The 24000-nt window shown below is 42.5% G+C and overlaps 1 protein-coding gene across 1 annotated transcript in view; it reads right to left on the minus strand.

Moving 5' to 3' along the window:
* The window catches only part of LOC134444820 (indoleamine 2,3-dioxygenase 2-like), a 35178-nt gene that overhangs the window by 5498 nt on the left and 5680 nt on the right, over positions 1–24000 (minus strand). The window contains exons 4-6 of the mRNA XM_063194013.1: positions 14237–14355; positions 9284–9338; positions 8416–8533 (exon numbers count right to left, since the gene is read on the minus strand). Coding sequence (XP_063050083.1) covers positions 8416–8533; positions 9284–9338; positions 14237–14355 — 292 coding nt within the window. The remainder of the gene's footprint in view (positions 1–8415; positions 8534–9283; positions 9339–14236; positions 14356–24000) is intronic.

The following is a 24000-nucleotide window of genomic DNA, read 5'->3' on the forward strand; positions in this document are numbered from 1 at the left end:
CGGGATATTTTGTCAGCATAATCAGAGTTGGATACCTGCAATGTATAATCCTCCCTTTTGTAACAAGTGCTTAGTGCAACATGAACCAATCCTGTGAAAAAGTTGCTAGAAGGTTCTTGATATGGAAGGATTTTTTGCTGTGGGAATAGGCAAAAGGCTGGGTAACATGGACCTGTGGGGGGGGGGGGGGGGGGGGGGGGGGGGGTGGGGGGGGGGGGGGGGGGGGAAACCCTTTAACCTTGACCTTGACCCTTTCAAAGCCTATTTTACCTGACTCTATACTGACACAAAATAATCATACGCAATTACACGCAAAATCAAACTGCTCTACCCCAATAATTGAGAATTTTGTGTTTTTCTCATTTTTACAATGTAAATCTATTGACATTCTTCAGAAATATGCAAAAATTTGACCTTGGCAATGAACCTTTTTAACAGTGTCACATTCTCACTCATGTTAATTGTCCAGAAAAAGAAATGGTTTTCCCTCTCAAAAAATTGGTCAGGAAAATTGAAGTTACTGGGCATGTGTAGAAACAGTTTTTAAAAGTAAAAAACACAGGTTTTTTGTCATAGGCGGATGGCGCGCCATAATTTGGCGGCCATATTGCTTAAAAATTCTGGCACTATGGTGGACGAGCACCTCCGTGATTTTTTAATGTCCAGGAAACCCACTAACTTCAAATCCCAGTGAGAAACGCCCGCTCAACTCAAAATTGCGAACGGGTCTACAGGGCTGGTCCTGGACTAACTACTTCCTTTCTCTTTTTTGAGGGTTGTTTGGCGCTAAGACCGGGCGCTACCGCCATTGTCTACAGCCGCCTAAGGGGGACTTACCAGTGATTCTCAACCTCAGGGACTCCGAAGGGGTCCCCCTCCGAACCCGAAGGGTCTCCATAAAGGGGGCTTTCCACCCGACATAAAAGTGGATACCGGAAGGAAAACAATAAGTGTACGCTTTCTCTGGTTACATTCCACTTTCTTTGCTACAACCACTTTTCAAAGTTCAAAATGTCCAAAAGGCTACTTTATTGTGCCATTTGTTGCATAAACTAGTAGTCCAAGCCACCATGTTGGAACTCTTGTTTTGCAGGCCCTCTGAAGACAATAAAATAGGAAATTACATTAAAATATAGGAATATAAAATACATTAAAAAGTGATAAAAAAATCAAAGCAGGATCAAAAGAGATAATGAAAAAAGGTGGATCAAATGTTTTTTTGCCATCAGCCTCACTGGGTGCCCTGGGGAAGGAAAACTGTTTGAAAAAACCCTGCTTTTTCCCTGGTAGGGAATGCTATCCACTCTACTGTGCCTCAGGTTTGTATGTACAGTTCTTGTGTTTGAGCAGGAGAGTTAGCGGATGGAGTGGGGTCTTTTAATGATTCTCTCTCCTCCCTAGGGCTGCCGCTGTAAAATATATGGAGTCCATGGAGGGAAAAGTTGCTTGTGCCTATAAATCCATCTCCGCAGTTCTTGATTATTTCATTGCAAATACTTTCCCTTTTAGCCTGAAGTTGTGATGGTTGCCATACGACCAGACAGTGGATTCCCTGTTGGTGAGGATGCCTCTCTACAAAGTCCTCTCTGTAAGGCCCTGGTTAAGAGGGGCGGTAATTCAGTCCAGGCCCTTCCTAAGGCATCCTAATTAAAGGTACAGCCTTTGCTGGGCTTTTTTCACGATGGATGTGGTGTTCAGACTCGCAAGCCTCAGGTTTGATGTTACTTGCATGCCTAGGAATTTATGACTTTCCAATGCCCTCACCAACCTCTTTTCCGTGAGAATGCAAATCTAGTTGTGACTAAATAATTTAACGTAAATACTCAACGATGTTAGGTATCCTTTTTAGTAGGACTTGCCATGCGGCAAGCATACGATTGGTTATTCCCCCGTTTCTTTTTCTTTTAAATTTTATTCTTTTTTCTACAATCCATCAATTTGCCATACCGTTTCAAAGACAGAAAGGTTCCGTTTCAAATACCAGAACGTTCTGCTCGGTGTGTCGATAGCGTGCTTGTATTTTGTTTTGGGATACCTCGAACAATGTAGCGCCCCAAGCAGCAGATGTCAAAGTTCGCAATACATGTCATGCTGTAACTATTTAACCGTAGTCCAATTTTCAAAAAATTCAAAAAATCCCTGGAATCCTTGGGGACCAAGCCGAATACAAACGCACGCACCCTATGACGTCATTTTTCCCTCCTGGAAAGTTTTTTCCGCCATTTTGAATTTTTTAAAAAAAATCAATTAAAGGGTGCCCCCGCCCACCATTTTTGACCGATCGTCACGAACATTTTTATGCGGGCATCTTCGGACTGAGGCATAACATCTACCCTAGAACAATTAATTAAACCGTCTGCAAATAGGAGCCAATCAAATTTGGCGGTGGGAGGTGGAGACGCCAAACAGAAAGTGAGCTCATATCTCGGCAACGGCTACGGTTTGTCAGAACCCAATTTTTATACACAACAAACAACACTATCTCCAGAAGGGGACAAGTAACGATTTTTTTTCGTGCAAATGCACCACTAGGGGGCGCTACAATAAGCAAAAAGGTGTGTTTTTATGAACCATATTGGCTGGTATTGACCTCAATTTCATTCAACGCTTGGTATCGCCTCTGAAATTCTGGGGTCAAGCCGAAATCCAACGCACCCTATGATTTGTCACATTTATTAATTATGAATTCCCCGCCCATTTTTTGACATATTCAAAAATCAATAAAAAATGATACTCTGGCCCACCTTTTGTTCTGCTGATCGTCCCTACAATTTTTCAAAGTTCTTACTATTGGACTATTCTGCACCTATACTGAAAAGTTTTTACAGAGCAATAGCTGAAAGCATTGGCGCACAGCAAGCCAATCAAAATTGACAACAAAGACAAACACCCGTCCAAACAGGAAGTTAGCTCATATCTCAGGCAACACCTCTTATGGACGGGTTGTCTTAACAGAAATTGTCTTCACACATGATCTCCAGTACACCCAGAGGGTACATACCGAAACTCAGTGCCAAGACGGGGCCCCACTGGGGAGCGGTACAGATAGTGAAAATGTGTTTTTTGCAATATATGGTACATACCCAAACAGGAAAGTTAGGCTCATATCTACAGATGGTCCCCCTACAAATTGCACCACCCCTTGTTGCCGAGGTTAATGTCACGTCATCTACCTCGGTGTACGTACCGGGGCCTAGCTGCAAGTGTACCCAAACAACCGCCAGGGGGCACTTGGGATCGCGTTCGCTATACTTGGGAGTATTGATCCAAACTTGAGCACCGGTCGTAGTTAAGTGCAACAAAATCGTTATCGTATAGACTTCATAGATACTCAAATTAGAAATGACAAAAAAAATAGGCTACATTTTTATAGACTTTTAGCTATAGGCTAACCCGACTTCTCTCCTGGTTGCAATTGGTGCAGCCTTTACAGGGAGGACATCTATAAGTTTGATGCAACAGTTGGTTAGATTTGCCATTAAAGGAATTGTGTTTGGCCTGGGGTGAGCGCAAAAATCATTTGCACAATTCCTTCAAACTGGTGGATGCATGTCTCCCGCCAGCTCATAAGAACAATGTCTCCACTGTAGGCTACGGTGATATGCGCTGGAAAATATATGCGATGGTCATCTCTAATTAATCATGGAGTTCCGTGCATGCGATTTCACCTGGGTCAGTCACGGCATGCATGCACCCTGCGCACCGGGGAAGTGTGTTTTTTCAAACAAGAAAACTGGTTCAATCATATGCCTGGCTTTAAACTGACTTTAATGTTTGCCAACGTGCTATAGTTTTTCCTCTCGTAATAGCACCTGGCGTGACCACAGTTAGATGACCTCGGCGCTCGTAAAAACCCATTAAAATATTACCTAGCCTTCTGTGGGCTATTCAGAGCAATATGAACCAATCAGGTCGGCGTTGCTATTAAGCAAAATACTTCCCTGATGTCTACTTAACTAAAATGAGCTGCATTTGTCTAATATTTGGAGACATCGCCTTGCTCTTTCTGCGGGGAAGCGCCTCTCTCTCTCTCTCTCTCTCTCTCTCTCTCTCCCTCTCTCGCCCACACACACACACGCGACGTAACGCTTTGCTCTCTTCGCAAGACCTTAATGCCAATTGACTCGTCTTTTGTGGATACCAGCCAAACTCGCAAGCTAGACAGCACAATAGTTTCGATTGTGCTGTTTTGGAGTGGACGCATTTAAACTGTTACAGTTTTAGGCAGTATTTAAAGCATAGGCTACACCACATTTCAACTTTCACGTTGTGCGAATGGGTGGGGGGACAAGTTTGGAATCGCTATAAAGTTAGAGATTTATTTAAGAACATAGGCGTGCAAGATGTAAATGACACGCACTGCTAGAGCAATATGAACCAATCAGGTTGGCTTTGCTTTTAAGCAAAATACTTCCCTGATGTCTACTTAACTAAAATAAGCTGCATTTGTCTAATATTTGGAGACATTGCCTGCTCTCCTTTCTGGCGGGGAAGCGCCTCACTCTCTCCTCTCTCCGTCTCTCGCCCACACACACACCACGCGACGTAGCCTGTAACGTAACTCTTTCCACTCTTCGCAAGACCTAATGCCAATTAACTCGTCTTGTTGGGATACCAGCCAAACTCACAAGCTAGATAGCCCAATAGGTTCGATTGTTGCTGCTTGGGAGATGAGGCATTTAAACTGTTACAATTTAGGCAGCAAAGGGAGGAGCGGCGGACTTCCCGGTGTTAACACCCCAGCCGTTTTTTAATGGGAGCACTTGAGATTGACTATGATCCAACTTGTCTTGAGCACCGTCGTAGCGCAACAAATCGGTATCGTAAACATAGCCTAGATAATTGGAAACTACAAAAAATAGGCTACATTTTATAGACTTTGGCTATAGGCTAAGCCGACTTCTCTACCTGTTTGAATTAGTGCAGCCTTACAAGGAGGACGTAATTTGGCATAGGTCAACTGCAAGAGACTACTGAATTTGTGACTTGACGTGATGTGTGAATAATTAGGCTACGCTATGGGCAACAGGCATGTTTTAGCCGCACTCAGTCATTTGCTCATGGTATTGTGGTGGTGAATGTCCAGACCCTGTGTGTCCGCTGTGCGTGCATGCAGGGGGTGAGGAAACAAAATATACATCAAGCGTGCCATAACCACCAACCCATCCCGGGTAGTTGAATTCCTGGCATGGCCTGGTCCCAATCGTGCCAACAAGATGTTTGCCCTCAGGCTAGTGTGTTCATAAAGTGCAGTGTTCGATTTGCTGTAATAGGCTACGAATCAGTAAGCCTCAACTTGTCCTGTCTTTTCTTTTCCTTCTTTCGATATTTTGTAAAATAGGCCTACGTTTAAAGCCTAAATACGATAATAATTAAGGCTAATAAAAGTAAAGCTAAATAAGTCAGGGGCCTAAATAAAGTTGTTTTTAGCCTATGAACTCAGGCAATGCAGAAATGCGGAGGGATTTTTGATATCTTAGCCTATATATAATGATGATATTAGGCTATGGCTTTATGAACTTCATGAATACTAGGCTACAAGATAGTCGGGTAAACAAGGATTGACTTGTGGTAGACCACCAACATCTGACGCTGCTGAAGTGGGGAGAGGGTTGTTTTTTCACTTTCAATGTTCCCCGACACACACACACACACACATATACGTCCGCTAATCGCTCTCTCTCTCCGTCTCTCTCCTCGCTCTTTCTCATTGTTGCTATATGTGCATCTGGATAGGCAGTGTGTGGTCACCCAGCACATTTTCATACAAATGCTGTGATTTTTTTTAAATGAAATCTTTATTCAGTTATTTGTGAACAGTCTCTTGCTTTTCTCTTTCGATGTTGCGTCACCGTGGACAAGTGTTCTCTGCTCGAAAAACTTAATGCAAAGCGGTCTAAATTTTTCAGAACGTGTTGAACTTTTCAGAACATGAATGTTTGTCTGTGGGGGAGGGGTGGGGTTACAGCAGTGCAGTGCAGTGCACGGGACTCACTGCACAGCCTTTTGTGACATGTCGTGGCGTGACAGGTTATCCAGCCTCCGAAGAAGGAGTCATAGTTCCCCAGTCATATTGTTGGTTCGAATCTCCACCGAAGCAACTGAATTTGCAGTCCTAATCACAGATGATTAGCCACACCTGGTGTAACAGATGTCTTGTCACGTGTGCAGTCCATCACATCCCCAGTTAACCGTAATCCCGTCGATCGCGTACAACAGCGCCTTGAAAGGATGAAATGTTCACAAGCACCAATAAAAAAAACCCGTCTTCAACCTATTAGTCCGTATCCTGAGGATATCCGTTCCTGACTTGAATAGGCTAGCGCAGAAATAATTAACAGTCATCACTTATAAGTTAGGAGCGGAATTGAGACGGTGAATGCAGGACAGAATAATAAAACAACAAAACACAGTCGGACTGCCGGTCTTGTTTAGGGATCACGCTTGTGTTATTATCAAATGCCCAATGTTACGTGCAAACACACGCAATTGGCTGACTCTTTCCACTTGTAGCCAACTAAAACTGAGGGAGGGATCAACGTACAATGAGCTACTACCATAGAGGTAGAAAATAACACTAGAGAGGACACAGCAATTTGCGACAGCACTGGGAAAATGGCAGCTGGAGCTTCCCTAACTTCCGTAGGTAGTGTAGGTACCTTCGGGCAATGCAAGTCAATGGAGAACACGCCCACCCCTGTCAAAAAATTGACTAAAACTGTGTGAATATGAAGTAACACATTAAATCAAACACCAGATTTGAAATGGCAGGCTAAATATCTGCTAAAATCATATGAGTCGATTTAAATACATTTAAAAATCAAATAATATCTTTTATGAACATAGTTGAGCAACACACTTCAACTATTGTCCGTGTATAGTGTGTTGGTGGACATTTTCACATGATTTAAGCCATTTTTTGACAGAGGTGAGCCTCGTTCTCCGTTAATTTCCAGTTCTCTGATCTACCTACAGATAAATGGCCGTACAGATTGCTGTAAAAAGGGGGGCGGGTCCTCTCTAGTGTTATTTTTCTACCTCTATGTGAGCTACACTGAAGCAGATTAGGCTACTCAGCTTCGCAAAAAAAAAAAACAGTGCACCAATAATACCCCGTCTTCAACCTACTATTATAGGCTAGTAATAGTATTAAGTTGTGCTACCTTGTTTTTTGTGGTAGCGACAGTGTAGCCTAGATCAGGTAATAGCCTGCAATAGGGGAAGCGGCATGCGCCAGTTTTAAAGACAGAATGTCGTCGCCAAATGTAAAATCACCTCTCTCATGCTGACGTGACGGGGCACTACTTCATTAGGCTACAATGTTGTTCATGTCTGTTTGACTCACACACATATAGGTTCTATACGAATTTGTGTTTTTGTGCTCATCGCACAAATGAGACAGGCTTGCTTGATACACCAAAGCAAGCGGACATCGGTCCACTCAAAATGGTCCGAACTCCGCCGCTTGATTTCATGTCTCCTCAGTCTCTCCATTACGGTTTATTAGTTACTCTGTTTTGCTATTTTCGTTATTCTTAGCCCTGGCGTTAGAGATGAAGCAACTGTGATCAGTGAGGTTGTGGAAACGGTTGAATAATGGTGGTCCTAAATTGGAAGCGGCCGATGCCAGTTTTGAAGACAGTATGTCGTCGCCAAATTTAAAATTCGATCTCTCTCATGCTGGCGTTACGGGACATACTTAATTACAATAGTGTTCATGTCTGATTGACTCGGTTTTAATTGTCTTTACCGGTTCAAATTGTAGGCATGCAAACTCTGTATCCTAAGGATACCCGTTCCTGACTTGAATAGTGCAGAAATAAGTTAGGGGCGGATTGGGAGATGGTGAATGCATGACAGAAAAAGTTTAGTTTAAATTCACGTGGTGGTCTTGTTTAGGGCTCACACTTGTGTTGTTATCAAATACCCTATCAAATGTCCAATGCTAAATAAAACATGCAATTTTCTGACTGTATTTCTACTACTACTACTAAAACTGGGGGAGGGACAAGCACAGAAGCACAAGCAGACGCACAAACACAGGCAGACGCTGCTCTGCAAAAGCAGTGCTATACTGCCCCCCGCATTCCGAATGGCCACAGGGTGTAATGACCACGGTACGCTGCCACGGTACGGTAATGTTGTGAGCAGATTGAAGTGACAACATCTGTAGATGGTTAACTGTATGTTGTGTATGCATGAAGGGCAGCATATGCATGAAGGGCAATTCATGGATGAAAGGCAAGGCATGCATGAAGGGCAACGAATGCAAGATGGGCAAGCATACTCCAGCATTTTCTGTGAGAAAATGCAATCTAGTTGTAAATGTCACTATATTATATTATGTAGTGTTTATGTTACCTTATATGTTCTCTTATGTTATATTATACTGTAAATTACTGTACACTCACTCACGGTGCATCAACTTGAGAGCTTCGACCATGTCATCCAAGGACACGCTGATGGAGTTCAGAGCCTCGGTTGCCATGGCAACGTCACCTTGATTGACCCCGTTGATGACCTGAGGGACAGCCTGCAATGCCATGACAACCATGTTCAGGTTGGAGGTTGGGTTAGTGGTGTTGTGTTATGTTGTGGCAGTCTAATCATTCACAAGCATATCAACAACAAACACAAACAACAACATCAATACATTACATGACACTTAGCTTCCGCTTTTAACCTTACAGCTATTATTGACAGAGAATTGAGTACGGTTTTTGGAGCAGTGTGGGGTTAGGTGGAGTAAGGTGGGGTTGGGTGCCTTTCTCAAGGGCACCCCAGCCATGGATGGAGGTGTAGGGGAAGTATAGCGGTTACACCACTTACTCCATTGTAGCTAATGAGATAAATAGACTGTGTTGTTACTGAAAAACACTGCAGAGTTAACTGATAGAGGATACAGTGCTCAGGTCTACTTGTCACTCAAATAAGTTACTTGTGTTGGAAGGGAACTGTTCTTTGACCTCTGGAGGGAAGGCACCAAGTCAAGTCAGGTCTACTTTATTGTCAAAAACCTATGTAACAGTGTTGGCACAGAAGTTTGAAATTGCGTTTGACCAGTCTAAAATGTGCAGTTTAACTAAAAACATTAAATTACATTGACAATAATAACTGTCTGTCTCTCTCTCTCACGCACGCACGCACGCACGCACACACGCACACACACAGCATACAGTACACACAGACAATACACACACATGACATGTGAGTGTTCTTACCTTTATGGCTGGGACCGCAGCTAGCTCCACCATCAAAGTTGACCATGAAGAAGCCCATGTACCGTGGAGCCACCAGGGAGGTAGAACAGCAGATTCCACATTCCTACAGGGGTGGCACTGTTAGTATGAATTCAAGATTCAAGATTCAAGGAGTTTGTCATTGTCAATGAAGGTAACAAAATAGTGGGGTGGAGCAACAACAAGGCGTAGTTTTGAAGTAGGCCTATAGGAGTAACCAAAAAGAAGTAGTCAAATAAAGTCTAAATTCATGAAGTACATCATGAAGTATAATAAATTAAAGTAAATAATAGTAATAATAAGAGTAATAATAAATTAATCAAGTAAATCAAACAGTAAAATTGAGATGTATGAATTGAAAAATTAGATGTATGAATTATCAAGTCAATAGGATGTTACAGTAAGTGCCATCCCTTAAAAGGAAAAAATCACAGAACACCAGTCCAGAGACCTATGTAAGAGCAATACAATTAAGCAGTCTAATGGCTTCAGGGTACAGGCTATTAGAAAGTCTTGTAGTTAGTTTGTGCCTGTAGTGACCTGCATCTTCTGCCTGAGGGGCAGCAGTTGGAACAGGTGGTAAGCAGGGTGGTGACAGTCTTGCAAAATATTTTGCACTTTGTAGACAGCGTGTGGTGAAGATGGTACCTATGGTACCTGAAGTGCAGTAGAATGGAGGAGGCGTCTCTGATGAAGGTCTGACTGACTGAAACGTCAGTACCGACTGCTCTCCCTCACGACAGACACAGATACAGGCACGCACACGCACACGCACACGCACACGCACACGCACACGTCTCTCCTTCAAAACAACCTCATTAGCCCGACTGAGGCTGAATATAATATAATATAATATAATATAATATAATATAATATAATATAATATAATATAATATAATATAATATAATATAGCAGAACAGAACAGAATACTTGATACACTGAAAAGGACCACTAAGATAAACAGTAGCTAATTATATGATGGAAAAATACTCTCTATCTTGCAGGGGATGCATGCCAACTCTACTGTACATTCATGTGCCTTCTAAAACAGCGCGATCTGATAGCACCAGCCAAGACCAAGAAGCGAGTAAATGTCCTCCTCTGCTGGTGGTTTGTGTGTGTTACACAACTGTGTTCTAGGGCAATGGTTTTCAAAGTGGGGGCCGGGGACCCCTTGGGGGCCGCGAGGGGATGACAAGGGGGCCATGGCAGGTTGGCAGGAAAAATAAAGGAAAATGAAATGAATAATTGAATGAATTATATTACTTAAGTAGCCAAAATAAATAAAAAATAATCTTAATAATCCCAGTGGAATCATTTTCTTCTTTACAATGTTTATGTATTATGCTGTCTGCAGTACTTAAATAGGTTTAGGAATGCACCAATTTCATCGAGTTGTGAACCCGGGTGCACAGAAAAAATAGCATGGCACGGCCCAAGAGGGCCTTGGCTGGAATCTACCAGTGTATGGGGGGGCCTTGTCATAGTAAAGTTTGGGAACCCATGTTCTACGGTTTTCACACCTGGTCCCCTTTAAGTGAACCAAACTCAGTCCTCTTTAAGTGGACCAAAAATCAAACCTACAGCTAAAGTTCTCAGTTCTCAGTTCTCAGTTCTGTTTTTGTTCATATTGTGAGTGTATAACAAAAAGAACTGGCTGATCTTTCTGGTCCTAGTAGGCTTTAGGGTGTCCCTCTTCTTTTTTATCACGCCCGGTCGTCTAGAGACCTCTCTAAGTGATTACATCTAATCACAAGTGTAACTTGTCAGAACACATAAGTCAACCGAACTGAGACCACATCAACCAAGGAATTGAATTGAATTGAATTGAATTGAATTGAATGGAATTCAATGAATTGAAATGAACGAATGAACAAATGAATGAATTCACAAGCGCCTTTCACTGGTAGAAGTTGATAACTTACAAAGACAATAATGGAAGCATTATTCGAAAGTGTGAATGAAACAGAACAAACAGTGAAAGTGTTGCTTTATCACACTTGTTAGAACTGCTGAAAGAAGACATGAGAGAGATTACTTACTCCATATTGATTTCACTGGTGTAGGCCACCCATCAGGAACATGGAAGAGAGAGAGAGAGAGAGAGAGAGAGAGAGAGAGAGAGAGAGAGAGAGAGAGAGAGAGAGAGAGAGAGTCAGAGATAAGCTTCAAGTGAATTCTTGAAATTCACACAGATTATGTTCCTCTGCTTACACTGCCACAAAACCATCCTCAGAATCGTATTTGTAAGGCATTTAGTGTAACTGAGTACTAAAGGGTTTTTAATAAAGGCCATTCAGGAAGAAGGCCTGACTAACTTAGGTGTCGAAGTATTAACTCAGTCACAAATCAGCTGATCTAGTCTATTTACAGTTATTTACTTGGAACAATAATATGTTTAATATATCTACTCTATTTTAATCAAACAGTTCATCATACAGTATTGCAAGCAGTCTTGTGTATTACCGTAAAACCGGAAATGGACTGTTCTATCAGATTCATCATTGGTTGCATTAGCAGTCGTGTGGTACAGGTAAATCGGTTATGATTTATCGGTTATGGTTTTGTGGGTTAGAACAGTTTTTTAGAATACGTCCAAAAAAAAGGGGGATAGAAGTTTTAGAATACGTTCTGTTCGGTTAGAAGGGTTACTCCGTGAGCACAGTGCCAACACCTTTGCTGAACGGGTACGAGAATGCAAGACTACTGCTATGTTTTATTGTCTCATGTACTGTATAGACATACTGGGCATAATATTAGAATATGAGTATATTAGTACTTTGACAGTAAGTGCTGACTGTGTGTCTAGACTGCATGAGAATGGAGGATTCATGTACACTATGTGGGTCAGTGACGTTTCAGCACTGGCACACGTCAGGACGTTGCAACGACAGCCAGTGCCACTATTGAGTGAATTTTTTTGCTTGTTTGTTTTTATTGGACAATATAAGAAGCATATTCATTGCATTATACCAACCACCAATTACTAATGAATTGCGCCACCTCACGATTAAACCCCCACCAAAAAAACGTCTTTGACCCATGAACAGTACAATGCAATTGGCTGGTCAAGGTTAAACGACACAAAATTACAAGTGTGTCCCATTTATCATATTATGTTATATCATATGCATAGGGGTGGTTGACGTGACACCTTGTTTTTTCGTAACATTGGTTAAAAACCTACACATTTTTCATTTTTCCTTTAAAAAACAAATGTCAATGAAAGAAGATATGGTACATTATGTTTCATATTAGTCTTAGATGAGAAGAAACATTTTTATTAAGATTTATGTAAAGGTTTATATGTCAAATATCCTGCGTGTGACTGTAACATTAATGAAACCTGGAATATATATAATATATATAGGCCTATATATATATAAATTAACCAACAACATTTTGAATAATGTATGAAGCATTTGGCATGATTGCATAAATATTAACTTCCTATTAAGATATGTGAATGTGAAAAAAACTCAAGACAGTAATATTAACTACAAGTTCAATTTCGTAACACAAATTGTGTCCTGTGGGGTGACATGTATGTCAATGTTTGTGAACGGGCAGCTGCAAGGCCAACAACAAGGGTCTTAAAGACTCCTAACCAGTCAGTACCTCAGTTATTGGAGAGTGCTGTGGAAGTTTAAGGTGACTTTTAAACTCTGAATATGTCTTCATATTGCAATGTTTCTGTTACGCAATGCTTAGGTTCATTTTATGGTGTCCTGTGGTGTGACTGCTCTTATAAAAGGAAAAAAAAGTTTTTTTTTTATAAATGAAAACACATATTAAGATTAAACACAATATCATTATCAAGTTAGCATGAGCTCAGATGTCAGTCATGTATAGAAAATGATTAAAATGGCCATAATGCAGTGAATTTCCTGTGGTGTGACTTCATTTTCCTGCGGTGTGACATGCCTATGCAATGTGTTGATGCAGGACACATTTTCCCAAAAATGGCAAAAATTGGGGAAATTCCACAGACAACTGAGTGCTTTATTTTTTTCTTCTATTTTTTCTATTTGTTTCCATATTTTTTTTCAGGAATTATATATATAAATATATAATATATAAAAATAACTTTTTTTTTAATTGTGTTACGCCCTTAAATGTCAACCACCCATAGACAGACAGACATGAAATTGCTGATTGTCAGTCTACAGTAAAACTGTGCATGAGGAGGAGGATGGAAAGCGTGAGCAATTCAGTTGGCTAGACCAGGTTAATGGATACAAGATTACAAGGATATTTTACTGTCACATGCATAACCAGACATGCAAGTGAACATGTGCTGAGAGCATGTCCAAGTTGTGAACGTGGAGATGGGAGTAGCATGCACAATTCAGTCTGCTAGCCCAGGTTACAGTGTAGAAGATTATGAGGATATTTTATAGGCATCTGCATAGACAGACATGTGGTGAGTGTGGTAATAATACTTTGCAGGTGTGTAGACAGACATGCAGTGAAAGTTCTGAGTGTGCATTTCTAAACTGTGCGGAGGGGCGAATAGGGGTACACAAATCAGTTGACTGGGCCAGGTTAAAGTATACAAGATTATGAGGACATTTTATTGTCACCGCATGTATAGACAGACAAGTAGTAAAAGAGCTGATAGTACATGTCTAGTACATGTCTACATTGTGTATGGGGAAGGGGGAGAGAGTGTGTAGAATGGATGGACAAGGTCAAAGGATACAAGAACACTAGGATCACGAGCATAGGTGGGCATATGCGTTGCAACTGCTAAATCTAGGCTGTGAGTCTAAGCTGTAGATAGAGTGGGGGGAGTAGAGTGTGTGAATGCAGTTAGCTGGACCACACAGGTTTCTGTGTGTGTGTGTGTGTGTGTGTGTGTGTGTGTGTGTGTGTGTGTGTGTGTGTGTGTGTGTGTGTGTGTGTGTGTGTGTGTGTGTGTGTGTGTGTGTGTGTGTGTGTGTGTGTGTGTGTGTGTGCTGTGTGCATACGTGCGTGCATTCGTGCGTGTTCTCACCCATGGGGGTCCTTTCTCTTCCAGTTGGCTAGGGCAGCATCTGCATGGGTCAGGATGGGAGGGAGACCCAGCTTCTGTGATACGGACCAGTATGGCACTGCTAGGTTCCGAGGCAACACCTGCAGCACACAAGATGTTTTATATAGCTTGCATGCATTTATTATTCTTAATGAACTTTTTCACCCCCTGGAATTGCTTCTGTGAACTACTGTACTTGGCATTTGCATTTTTAGGCCTATTCTTTATTGGAATGAGGGACTTCTAACTTCTATCATGGACAATAACTACTTTGGCTCTTTTATGTTTACTGCCCACGACGCCTACCCAAGGAGGGACATTGGATGACGGCGAGTGCGCATGACGGTTTGTACTGAGACTGACGGCGGGAAGTTCGAGTCTGAAGTGGCGTTTGACATTTCCATTCACTGTTTCCCCCCCTTTTTTGTTTTGGTTTTCTTTTGTTGATTTGTTAGAGTAGTTAGAGGCTGTGAGCAGTAAGGTTCGGTAAGAATACCGGCCGACGGCCTGTATAGGTCCGGTATACGGTATCCTTGCGACTCTTCTGCCATGGCGGGGAGTCAGAGTGGGGAAGGGGATGAGCATAGTATGGATGGAATTCAGGAGGAGGATCGTAGTTGGAATTTGAGGAGGATGAGTGGTGGACGTGAACTGAAAAGGTCTAGACCTGGGTCGGCGTCTGAAAGTGAGGAAAGCAGGGAGAAGTGTTCTTTTGTGGTTGTGAGGTTTGACGGAGATGGTGTCAAACATATGGATCCAATTAAGTTGACGGCTGTACTTAAAAAGCAGGTTGGATTGATCAATAATGCCAGAGTGTTGGATGACGGTAATTTGTTGGTTGGGTGTGTTTCTGAGGATCAGGTTGTAAAAGCGGAACGGTTGCAGACGGTTGGGAAGGCAAAGGTGGTGAAAGTTGTGAGAGTTGGAACTGAAGGGTGCAAAGGGGTTATTACTGGAATTCCCGTGACAATGCAAATAGGTGAGTTGGTTAAGGGACTGAGGGAGAAATGTGAAGCTGTTGTGAGTGCAAAGCGTTTGACAAGGGGTGCTGAGAAGAAAGACACGGAGTCTATTGTGGTTCATTTCAGTTCTAGAACTCTTCCCACTGAGCTGTATTTAGGTTATATGCGATACAGAGTGAGAGAATTCATGCATAAGCCTCTGCGATGTTTTAAGTGTCAGAAATTTGGTCACGCTACCAAGGCGTGTAAAGGGGTACAAACGTGCGCGAAATGTGGAGGTGCTCATGAATATGGGAAATGTGGAGAGGGGGCGGTGCTGAAGTGCTGTAATTGTGGAGGAGCGCACAGTGCAGCGTTCTGGGGATGTGAAGTTATGAGGCGAGAAACGGTGATCCATAATGTGAAAGTGAAAGACAAAGTGTCATATGCTGAAGCTACTAGGAGACTAGGTCTCTCTAGAAACAATGCTAGGCCTGCTAATGGGATTGGGGAAACAGCTGCAGTTGTGAATAAGGAGGTGGGGCGTGCGCCTGTTACAGTGAAGGAATATAGCTGGAGGGAGAAAAGGGACCTGGTAATATTTATTGCAGGGGTGATTAATGCAACAGCGGAAGTAAAATCCAAGACTGAGAGAATTCAAATAATTACGAAGGCAGCAATCCAGCATCTGGGTATGGTGGATTTAAAGTGGGAAGAGGTGAGAGATGGTCTCTGTGTGGTGGCGCCCAGCCAAGATAGCGGATGATTATTCAGTTTATGATTATTCTACAATGGAACGCAAGGAGTTTATTGGCAAATGGTCAGGAATTTAAAAAATTTGTGAGTGACATGTGTATAAAACCAGATGTGATATGCATTCAAGAGACATGGCTCCAACCAAGATTTGATTTTGTTTTATTTGATTATGTTGCTGTTAGGAGGGACAGGGTGGAGGGGAGTGGAGGGGGATGTGCTACCTTTGTAAAACAGGGGATACCATATAGGGTTTTGGGAATAGGAAAAGAACAAGAATATGTGGTGGTGGAGATTTGGGTAGAGGCAAGGAGAGTGGTTATTATAAATTATTACAACCCATGTAAAAGGCTAGTGCTTACTGATTTGGAGAAAATAGAAGGACAAGATGGAGGGAATGTGGTGTGGGCCGGGGATTTTAATGCACACAGTTCAATGTGGGGAGGGAGTAGTACTGATTGCAATGGGCAGGTAGTTGAAGAGCTGCTGAGTGAAAAGAATTTAGTCTGCCTGAATGATGGTAGGGGGACTAGATTTGATGTCAGGACAGGGCGTGAGTCAGTGCTGGATCTTACACTCTCTTCATCTAGGATGGCGCCTAGGTGTATCTGGGAAGTACATGATGAGGTTATGGGGAGTGATCACTATCCTATTTTTTGTACAGTTGATATTGCTGTCAGTCTAAGGTCAGGAATGAGACCTGGGAGGTGGATCTTTCAAAAGGCGAACTGGGAGAGATTTAGAGAGATAAGTGACTTGTATCTCAGGTCAGTCCCAAACACTGTTAGTGTTGAGGAATATGAGAAGGAGGTGCGACAGAGGCTCTGTATGGCTGCTAGGGAAGCAATCCCTAAAAGTTCAGGAAAGCTATGTAAGGCTGCAGTTCCTTGGTGGAATGAGGAGTGTGAGGTGGCTGTAAAAGCCAGAAACAGTGCTTTTAGGAAATTGAGGCACTCTCATAATTTTGAACATTTGATTGAATATAAACAGGCACATGCAGTGGTCAGGAAAGTCATTAGACATAGGAAAAGGACGTACTGGAGAGATTACTGCAGCTCAATAGGAAGCAATGTGGAAATAACTGAAGTATGGGGTATGGTTAGAAAAATGGAAGGTATCAGGAAAGACTGGAATTATCCCATTCTTTCAAATGGTGACCAACTGGCAGTCTCTGATATGGATAAAGCAGAAATGATTGTATCAACTCTGAGTAGAGTGCACAGTTCTGATAATTTGTCAGAGAGTGAAAAGCGTGGTAGAGAGAAGACTATGAATGACTTTGATGGGATTATTCAGAAGAAAGACAAATCGGAGGATAAATATAATGTCCCATTCACGTTGCTGGAAGTTAAAAATGCTTTGGAGACATGTAGAAATTCAGCCCCTGGACAAGACGAAGTGTGCTACCAAATGCTGTCTCATCTGAGTGATGAAAGTTTGATGACACTTTTAACTCTATATAATAGGGTGTGGGAGGAGGGGCATATTCCCGCGGGATGGAAGGAAGCTGTTATCGTGCCCATAAAAAAACCAGGGAAAGATGCAAGCAACCCAGTTAATTATCGTCCAATTGCGTTGACTTCTCAGTTGGGTAAACTCATGGAAAAGATTGTCAGTGGACGATTGATGCACTTTGTTGAGGAAAGGGGGTTGCTGACTAGGTTTCAGAGTGGTTTTAGGAAAGGGAGGAATACGATTGACTCCATAATAAGTCTGGAAGATGAAATCAGAAAGGCCCAGGTAAACAAAGAAACAGTTGTGGCTGTGTTCCTAGATGTTTAAAAAGCGTATGACATGCTTTGGGTGGAGGGCCTTTTAATTAAGTTACACTTGCTGGGGGTTGGGGGGAATTTGTTTAATTGGGTTATGGAGTTTTTGAGGAACAGGTGTATTCAGGTCAAAATAGGAATGGACATTTCGCGAAAGTGCTCAGTTGAAAATGGAACTCCACAAGGGAGTGTGATTAGCCCTTTATTGTTCAACATAATGATCAACGATATTTTTTCTTCTATTCAGCCTGATGTGGGTCAGTCCCTATTTGCGGATGATGGTGCGCTATGGAAGAGGGGTAGGAATGTGCCGTATACCTTGAAAAAAGTGCAGGAGGCGTTGACCCTTGTGGAGGACTGGGGTAGAAAGTGGGGTTTTAGGTTCTCTGTTGAGAAAACGAAAGCAGTATTTTTTGCCAGGAAGAAGATTTGTGACAGTCAACAGTTGTATCTATATGGCAGCCCAGTTGAAAGGGTCTCTTCTTTTAAGTTCCTGGGGGTGTTTTTTGATACCAGACTCACATGGAGGGCCCATGTCTCCAGAGTAGTGGATAAGTGCAAAAATGTCCTGAATCTGATGAGATGTCTGGCTGGGAGGGAGTGGGGAGCGGATATGACCTCTCTTAAAATGATTTACATATACAAACCCCAACTCCGATGAAGTTGGGACGTTTTGTAAACAGTGAATAAAATCAAAATGCTATCATTTTCAAAACATTCAATCTATTCATTAGATGGAGAATAATGAAAAGACAACATATTAAGTGTTAAAACCGAGAAAAAATATTGTTTTGGGGGACATATGTACTAATTTCTAATTTGATAAATCCAACACGTCTCAAAAGAGTTGGGACGGGGACAATAAATGCCAGCAAATGTCGAGGAAGACTAAAAACAAAACAAAAGACAACACTTAACAGTTAAATACATTAACCGATGAGATGATTTTATATAAAAAACAGTGCTAATTCCTATCTTGGACATGATTTCACCAGCTTAAATGGTGGGTGTATTCCTTGTCATGTTTTGCAGTGTTTTCCTTTCTGTAGTGCTTACAGTGTGACAGGTCTTGACCAAAAACCCACCATTTTATCACCTGCTGGTCCTTATGATGGAACTGTTAAAACATAGTAGAGAATGCATTTTGACCTTACTATGTGGCAGTAATCGAAGATCTCCCTTCAAAATATAATGCATGAGTGACTTTTCATGCTGTTAAAAACCCATTTATACCATTCAGCACTGTATTTAACTCTACAGATGAGTGAGAACATCTTAACCAATGCACTACTGCACCCGCATGCCATCATGGAGGCTGACTTTTGAAGCTAGCACTAACAGAAGTTGGATGGTCCATTTTCACTGTAGCACAGGATGTGCAATGCTCTATTATTGTCAAAATGAATGGACTTCTACAACTTCTGCTGACTTTTGTAAGCAAAGGACAGTTTCCCATGTCTTCTGGGTTTATTTCAAGTGAGCTCAGGTGCTTAGGAGAATGTTACACCTCTGTATCATTTGCACGCATTAAGCATTCTTAATATGGTCAATTTTCAATAGCTCTAGCACTCCAGGAATTAGAGTGAGACTACAGCCAATATATATTTCATGATGTCATGAACCTATACAATGATTTTAGTAACAAAAATATGTCTTATATACACTCAATCGTGGTAAATCAAAGGGAATTCAAAAATGTATGTAATAACTATGGTAATTATTCCCTTTGCATCTTTAATTCTGAGTGACTCAGCCTCTCTGTGATGATCTTATACCTGGACACCTATATTGTCCGTCAGTACAATTCATTTTGAAATGTTCTTCTTTGTTGATTTATCTTATTTGGATGTTAACTAACTTTCACTGATCCCCGTCCCAACTCTTTTGAGACGTGTTGGATTTATCAAATTAGAAATGAGTACATATGTCCCCCAAAACAATATTTTTTCTCGGTTTTAACACTTAATATGTTGTCTTTTCACTATTCTCCATCTAATGAATAGATTGAATGTTTTGAAAATGATAGCATTTTGATTTTATTCACTGTTTACCAAACGTCCCAACTTCATCGGAGTTGGGGTTTGTATCTAATACGGTCTAGGATTGATTATGGGTGTCTGGTATATGCGTCTGCAGCACTGTCAACTCTGGCTAAGCTAGATGTAGTACAAGCAGCGGCATTGAGAGTGTGTCTTGGTGCTGTAAAATCTTCTCCAGTTTGCTCCCTCCAGGTTATGACGGGAGAAATGCCTCTGAGTTTGAGGAGACGTCAGTTACAAGCTAATTACTGGGTTAATGTGATGGGTCAACGTCCTGATCATCCTGTCAGAAATGTGATTGTGCCAAGCTGGGAGAGAGGGGTGGCATCTTTATCTAGCTTTGGTTGGACTGCTGAAGTTGTGGCCAGAGACCTGAATGTCCTGCAGAGGGCGTTTTGCCCAGGGGTGTTATGGCCGTCTGTTCCTCTGTGGCAGCTGGAAGTCCCAGGTATTGACCTGGCATTACTTAAGATAAAGGAACGTGATCCTGAGGTGGAGCTGAGACCTATGTTTTATTGTCATGTGGGGGATGCTTATCAAGATTGTCTCTTAATATTCACAGATGGTTCAAAGAACCAGGACACGGGAGTTACTGGGGCGGCATTTGTGGTTCAGGGAATGGAAGTGCAGGCAGTAGAGAGAACGTCTGATATGTTAAGTGTGTATACTGTTGAACTGTATGCCATTCTGATGGCTGTTAGGTGGGCTGTGCAATTACGCAATAAGAATCTTTTGATATGCAGCGACTCTGTGGCAGCCATAAGAAGTCTTGGGAAGGGTACTTCCAAAGGGAGACCAGATCTGGTATATGAGATTCTTTTTGCGCTCAGGGACTTGAGAATTAGATGTGATGTGAGTGTTTCATTTCTATGGGTCCCTGACCATGTGGGTATTCAGTTAAATGAAAAAGCTGATGAGTTGGCTAAGTCTGCTTCTCAACGTGTTGATATAGATGCTCCTTTATGTCTATCCAAATCAGAAGGTAAGAGTATTGTTTGGAAGGAATCAGTGGTGAAATGGCAACTTCTTTGGGAGAATGAGGTAAAGGGCAGACACTTGTTTTCAATTGTCAGTAGTGTGTCAGATTCAGTTGCGGCTGTCAGCAGTGGGAGACGTAAGGATGATGTCATCATTTCTAGACTATTGATAGGACACACATGTTTGAATGCTACTTTATTTATTTTGGGGAAGCATGTGAATGGAATGTGTGCTTGCCTACAGGTGGTGGAGACAGTACAACATGCTCTATTGTACTGTGGACTTTATGACTGTCATAGGAGAGAGTTGTTCAATTTTTTAAAGAAGTATGGCCTAAAGGAGGTGACACTGAAGAGTGTGTTGACTTTGGGGATGGGTAAATGCAGACGGCATTTACTTAAATTCCTACGGGATACAGGCCTGTACTACAGGATTTAGGACATCTGGACTATTGGACCTATAGGTGGCAGCAGTGCAACGTATCGGATGCCAGCTGCCGTTAAAACCCATTGAAGAAGAAGAAGAAGAAGACGCCTACCCAAGATGGTCGGCGTCATGGCGGCCGGTGGAACCGGTGGAACCGGCGGCGCAGCACGGCGTGCACCAGGAGAGTTTTCTCGGATTAAACCTGAGATTTATCGCACTGACGACGGAAGAGTTATAGTTGAAGATGAACTGCTGAACTTTATTGTAGTCAAAATGCGAACATTAAGTCACGATGACATCGTATCGGTGGTCACGAGTAGCTACAGCTCCGACCGGATTGAATCATCAAAGGCTGTTTTATCAGAGCTCTTGCCACACAACAAACGCTGGGTTACCCATCGGGGACAAAAGAAAGACATTAACAACGTGAAACTGTGTCTACAAGTGCTTAATGAGTGCGGAGAAGAAATTCCAAGATTTGTATCACACTTCTTGGATGAGTTACCCCCTGTCTCGTTTAAACACATAGATGTATCTGCGCTCCTTGGGAAAATGCAGCAAATCAATGCTGACATAGACTTATTGAAAAGAACTATGGTCGATCAGGTGGCTGCATGTGAAACACTGTGCGAAGTTTCTGCTACTCTGAACAGTCGTTTGACTGCCGTGGAGGGGCCTTGTGGCCTGGACCCTGCCTCCTCAGTTCCTTGCCGCACAGCTTTGGATATACAGCCGGACCCTGCGCCTAGTGAGACGTGTCTATCTTTGACTATGGAGAAGCAGCAGCTGGGTCATGATTCTGCCCCGTGCACTACGGCTGAGGAGAATGGCTGGACGAGGACCAGGAGTGGAGAAGTAGCCCAGATGGAGGACTTGGCCGCAGGAATGGGGCGAACGCAGCCCTCTGCTTGGAGCACGGTGGTGAAGGAGGGGCGCCGACTGAAGAAGGTGCCTGAGAACTCCGCTTACAGACGCGCTACACCTCGCTCTGGTAGAACACCAGCGCGACATGCGAGAAAGAAGCCAAGCATAATTGGAACTGGTGAGGGTAGCAATATCCTTGCCGTAAAAACAAAGATGGTAAGGGTGTTTGCTACTAAGTTTGATCCCTGTGTCGATGTCAACACTCTCAGTGACTAGGCCTACCTAAAAAAAGAAGCTGGGTAGGGAAGTGACATGTAGAAAAATAGAGACAACACAGAGTAGATTTAATTCGTTCTGCGTCTCTGCTGAATGTCAAGATGTGGAGGAATTGTATGATCCACAGCTTTGGCCCGCTGGAATTTATATCCGACGCTACTATGAGCCTCGCGCCACGCCAGGGGGGTAGGTGGAGGCCCTCCCGGTACAGAGGATGCCCCTCGCACTCGGGATGTGGGGCTGCTGCACAGTAACGATGCTGGGGTGCCTCCCGCGCCTGGTGGCAGGGACGAATGCCAGCTATCCAGCGGGGAGCGATAATAGACACTAAATGCGTCTTGTTTCATACAACACTCGCGGCTTGCGGGTAGGACACACTGCTACTGATAGATCAAGCAGGCTGGTGGTGGACACACTACTGGGCGAATGTGATATCCTTTGTCTGCAAGAAACTTGGCTGGCAAAACAAGATCTGGACAAATTGAATTCTCTACACACGAACTTCCATGGGGCTGGAGAGTCCACTACCGATCTCAGCACGAGGCTGGTTCGAGGTAGGATACCTGGTGGAGTAGCTATATTGTGGAACATTAAATATGACCGATTGGTGAAGGTGGTGCGACTAAATGTTGACTGGGCCATAGGACTGGAGTTTAAGTATAATGATAAGCAATTTACTGTCTTAAACATTTACACACCATATGAAGCCTATGAGCATGAGGATGAATTTATGAACAGGTTAGCTTTTATTCAGTCATTCATAGAAGATAATAGCTCATGTGTCTATGTTGTGGGAGATCTTAATTCTGACATATCTGATAGTAAATCCCTGTTTGGTGCACACCTCCAACAGTTCTGTAATGAGGCCAACTTAATACTGTCTAGTAAAGCATTGCTGCCCAGCACAAGCTTTACTTACATAAGTGAAGCATGGCACACAACGTCGTGGTTAGACCACATCATAGCCACAGCTGATGCCCATGCCTCTTTGGAGAATGTGGAGATTTGTTATGATCTTGCCACTTCTGATCATTTACCTGTTGCTGCACTTATAAATGTTGAGAATGTCCCCCTGCTGGCCAGTAACTATAATACTGTATCTTCTACTAAGCTGGACTGGTCAAAACTGAGCAAGGAGGACATGGATGGATATTTAAACAGAACAGATGGTCTTTTAAATGATATTGTTTTGCCCAAAGAGGCTTTAATATGTACAGATATGAACAGTAAGATTGTGCAACATAGTGAACAACTGTGTGATATGTATGATTGTATTTTAAAATGTCTCAATGACTCCAGTGAACCCTTGCGTAAAAGTAGGCCTAAATGCAAAGTACCTTATATTAGACCCGGGTGGAATGAGTTTGTGGCTGAGCAATATGGCGAGGCAAGACAGGCCTTCAGACTCTGGCTAGACGCTCGCAGGCCCAGACAGGGGGTCTTACTGGAATTGAAAAAGCGCACTAATGCTAGATTTAAATACGCCCTTCGTTTTATTAAGAAGAATGAAAACACAATGAGAGCTGATTCGCTAGCTAGAAAGTTGCAGGTTAACAACCTTACTGACTTCTGGAAAGAGGTAAAAGTGATGAATAACAGTAAAACTCCCCTACCTGCTGACATTGAAGGTGTCAGTAGTCCAGGAAAAATAGTTGAAATCTGGCGTGAGCACTATTGCAATATCTTTAACTGTGTTAATA

Source organism: Engraulis encrasicolus, chromosome 3 (assembly GCF_034702125.1).
Source record: "Engraulis encrasicolus isolate BLACKSEA-1 chromosome 3, IST_EnEncr_1.0, whole genome shotgun sequence".
Classification (NCBI taxonomy): Eukaryota; Metazoa; Chordata; class Actinopteri; order Clupeiformes; family Engraulidae; genus Engraulis; species Engraulis encrasicolus.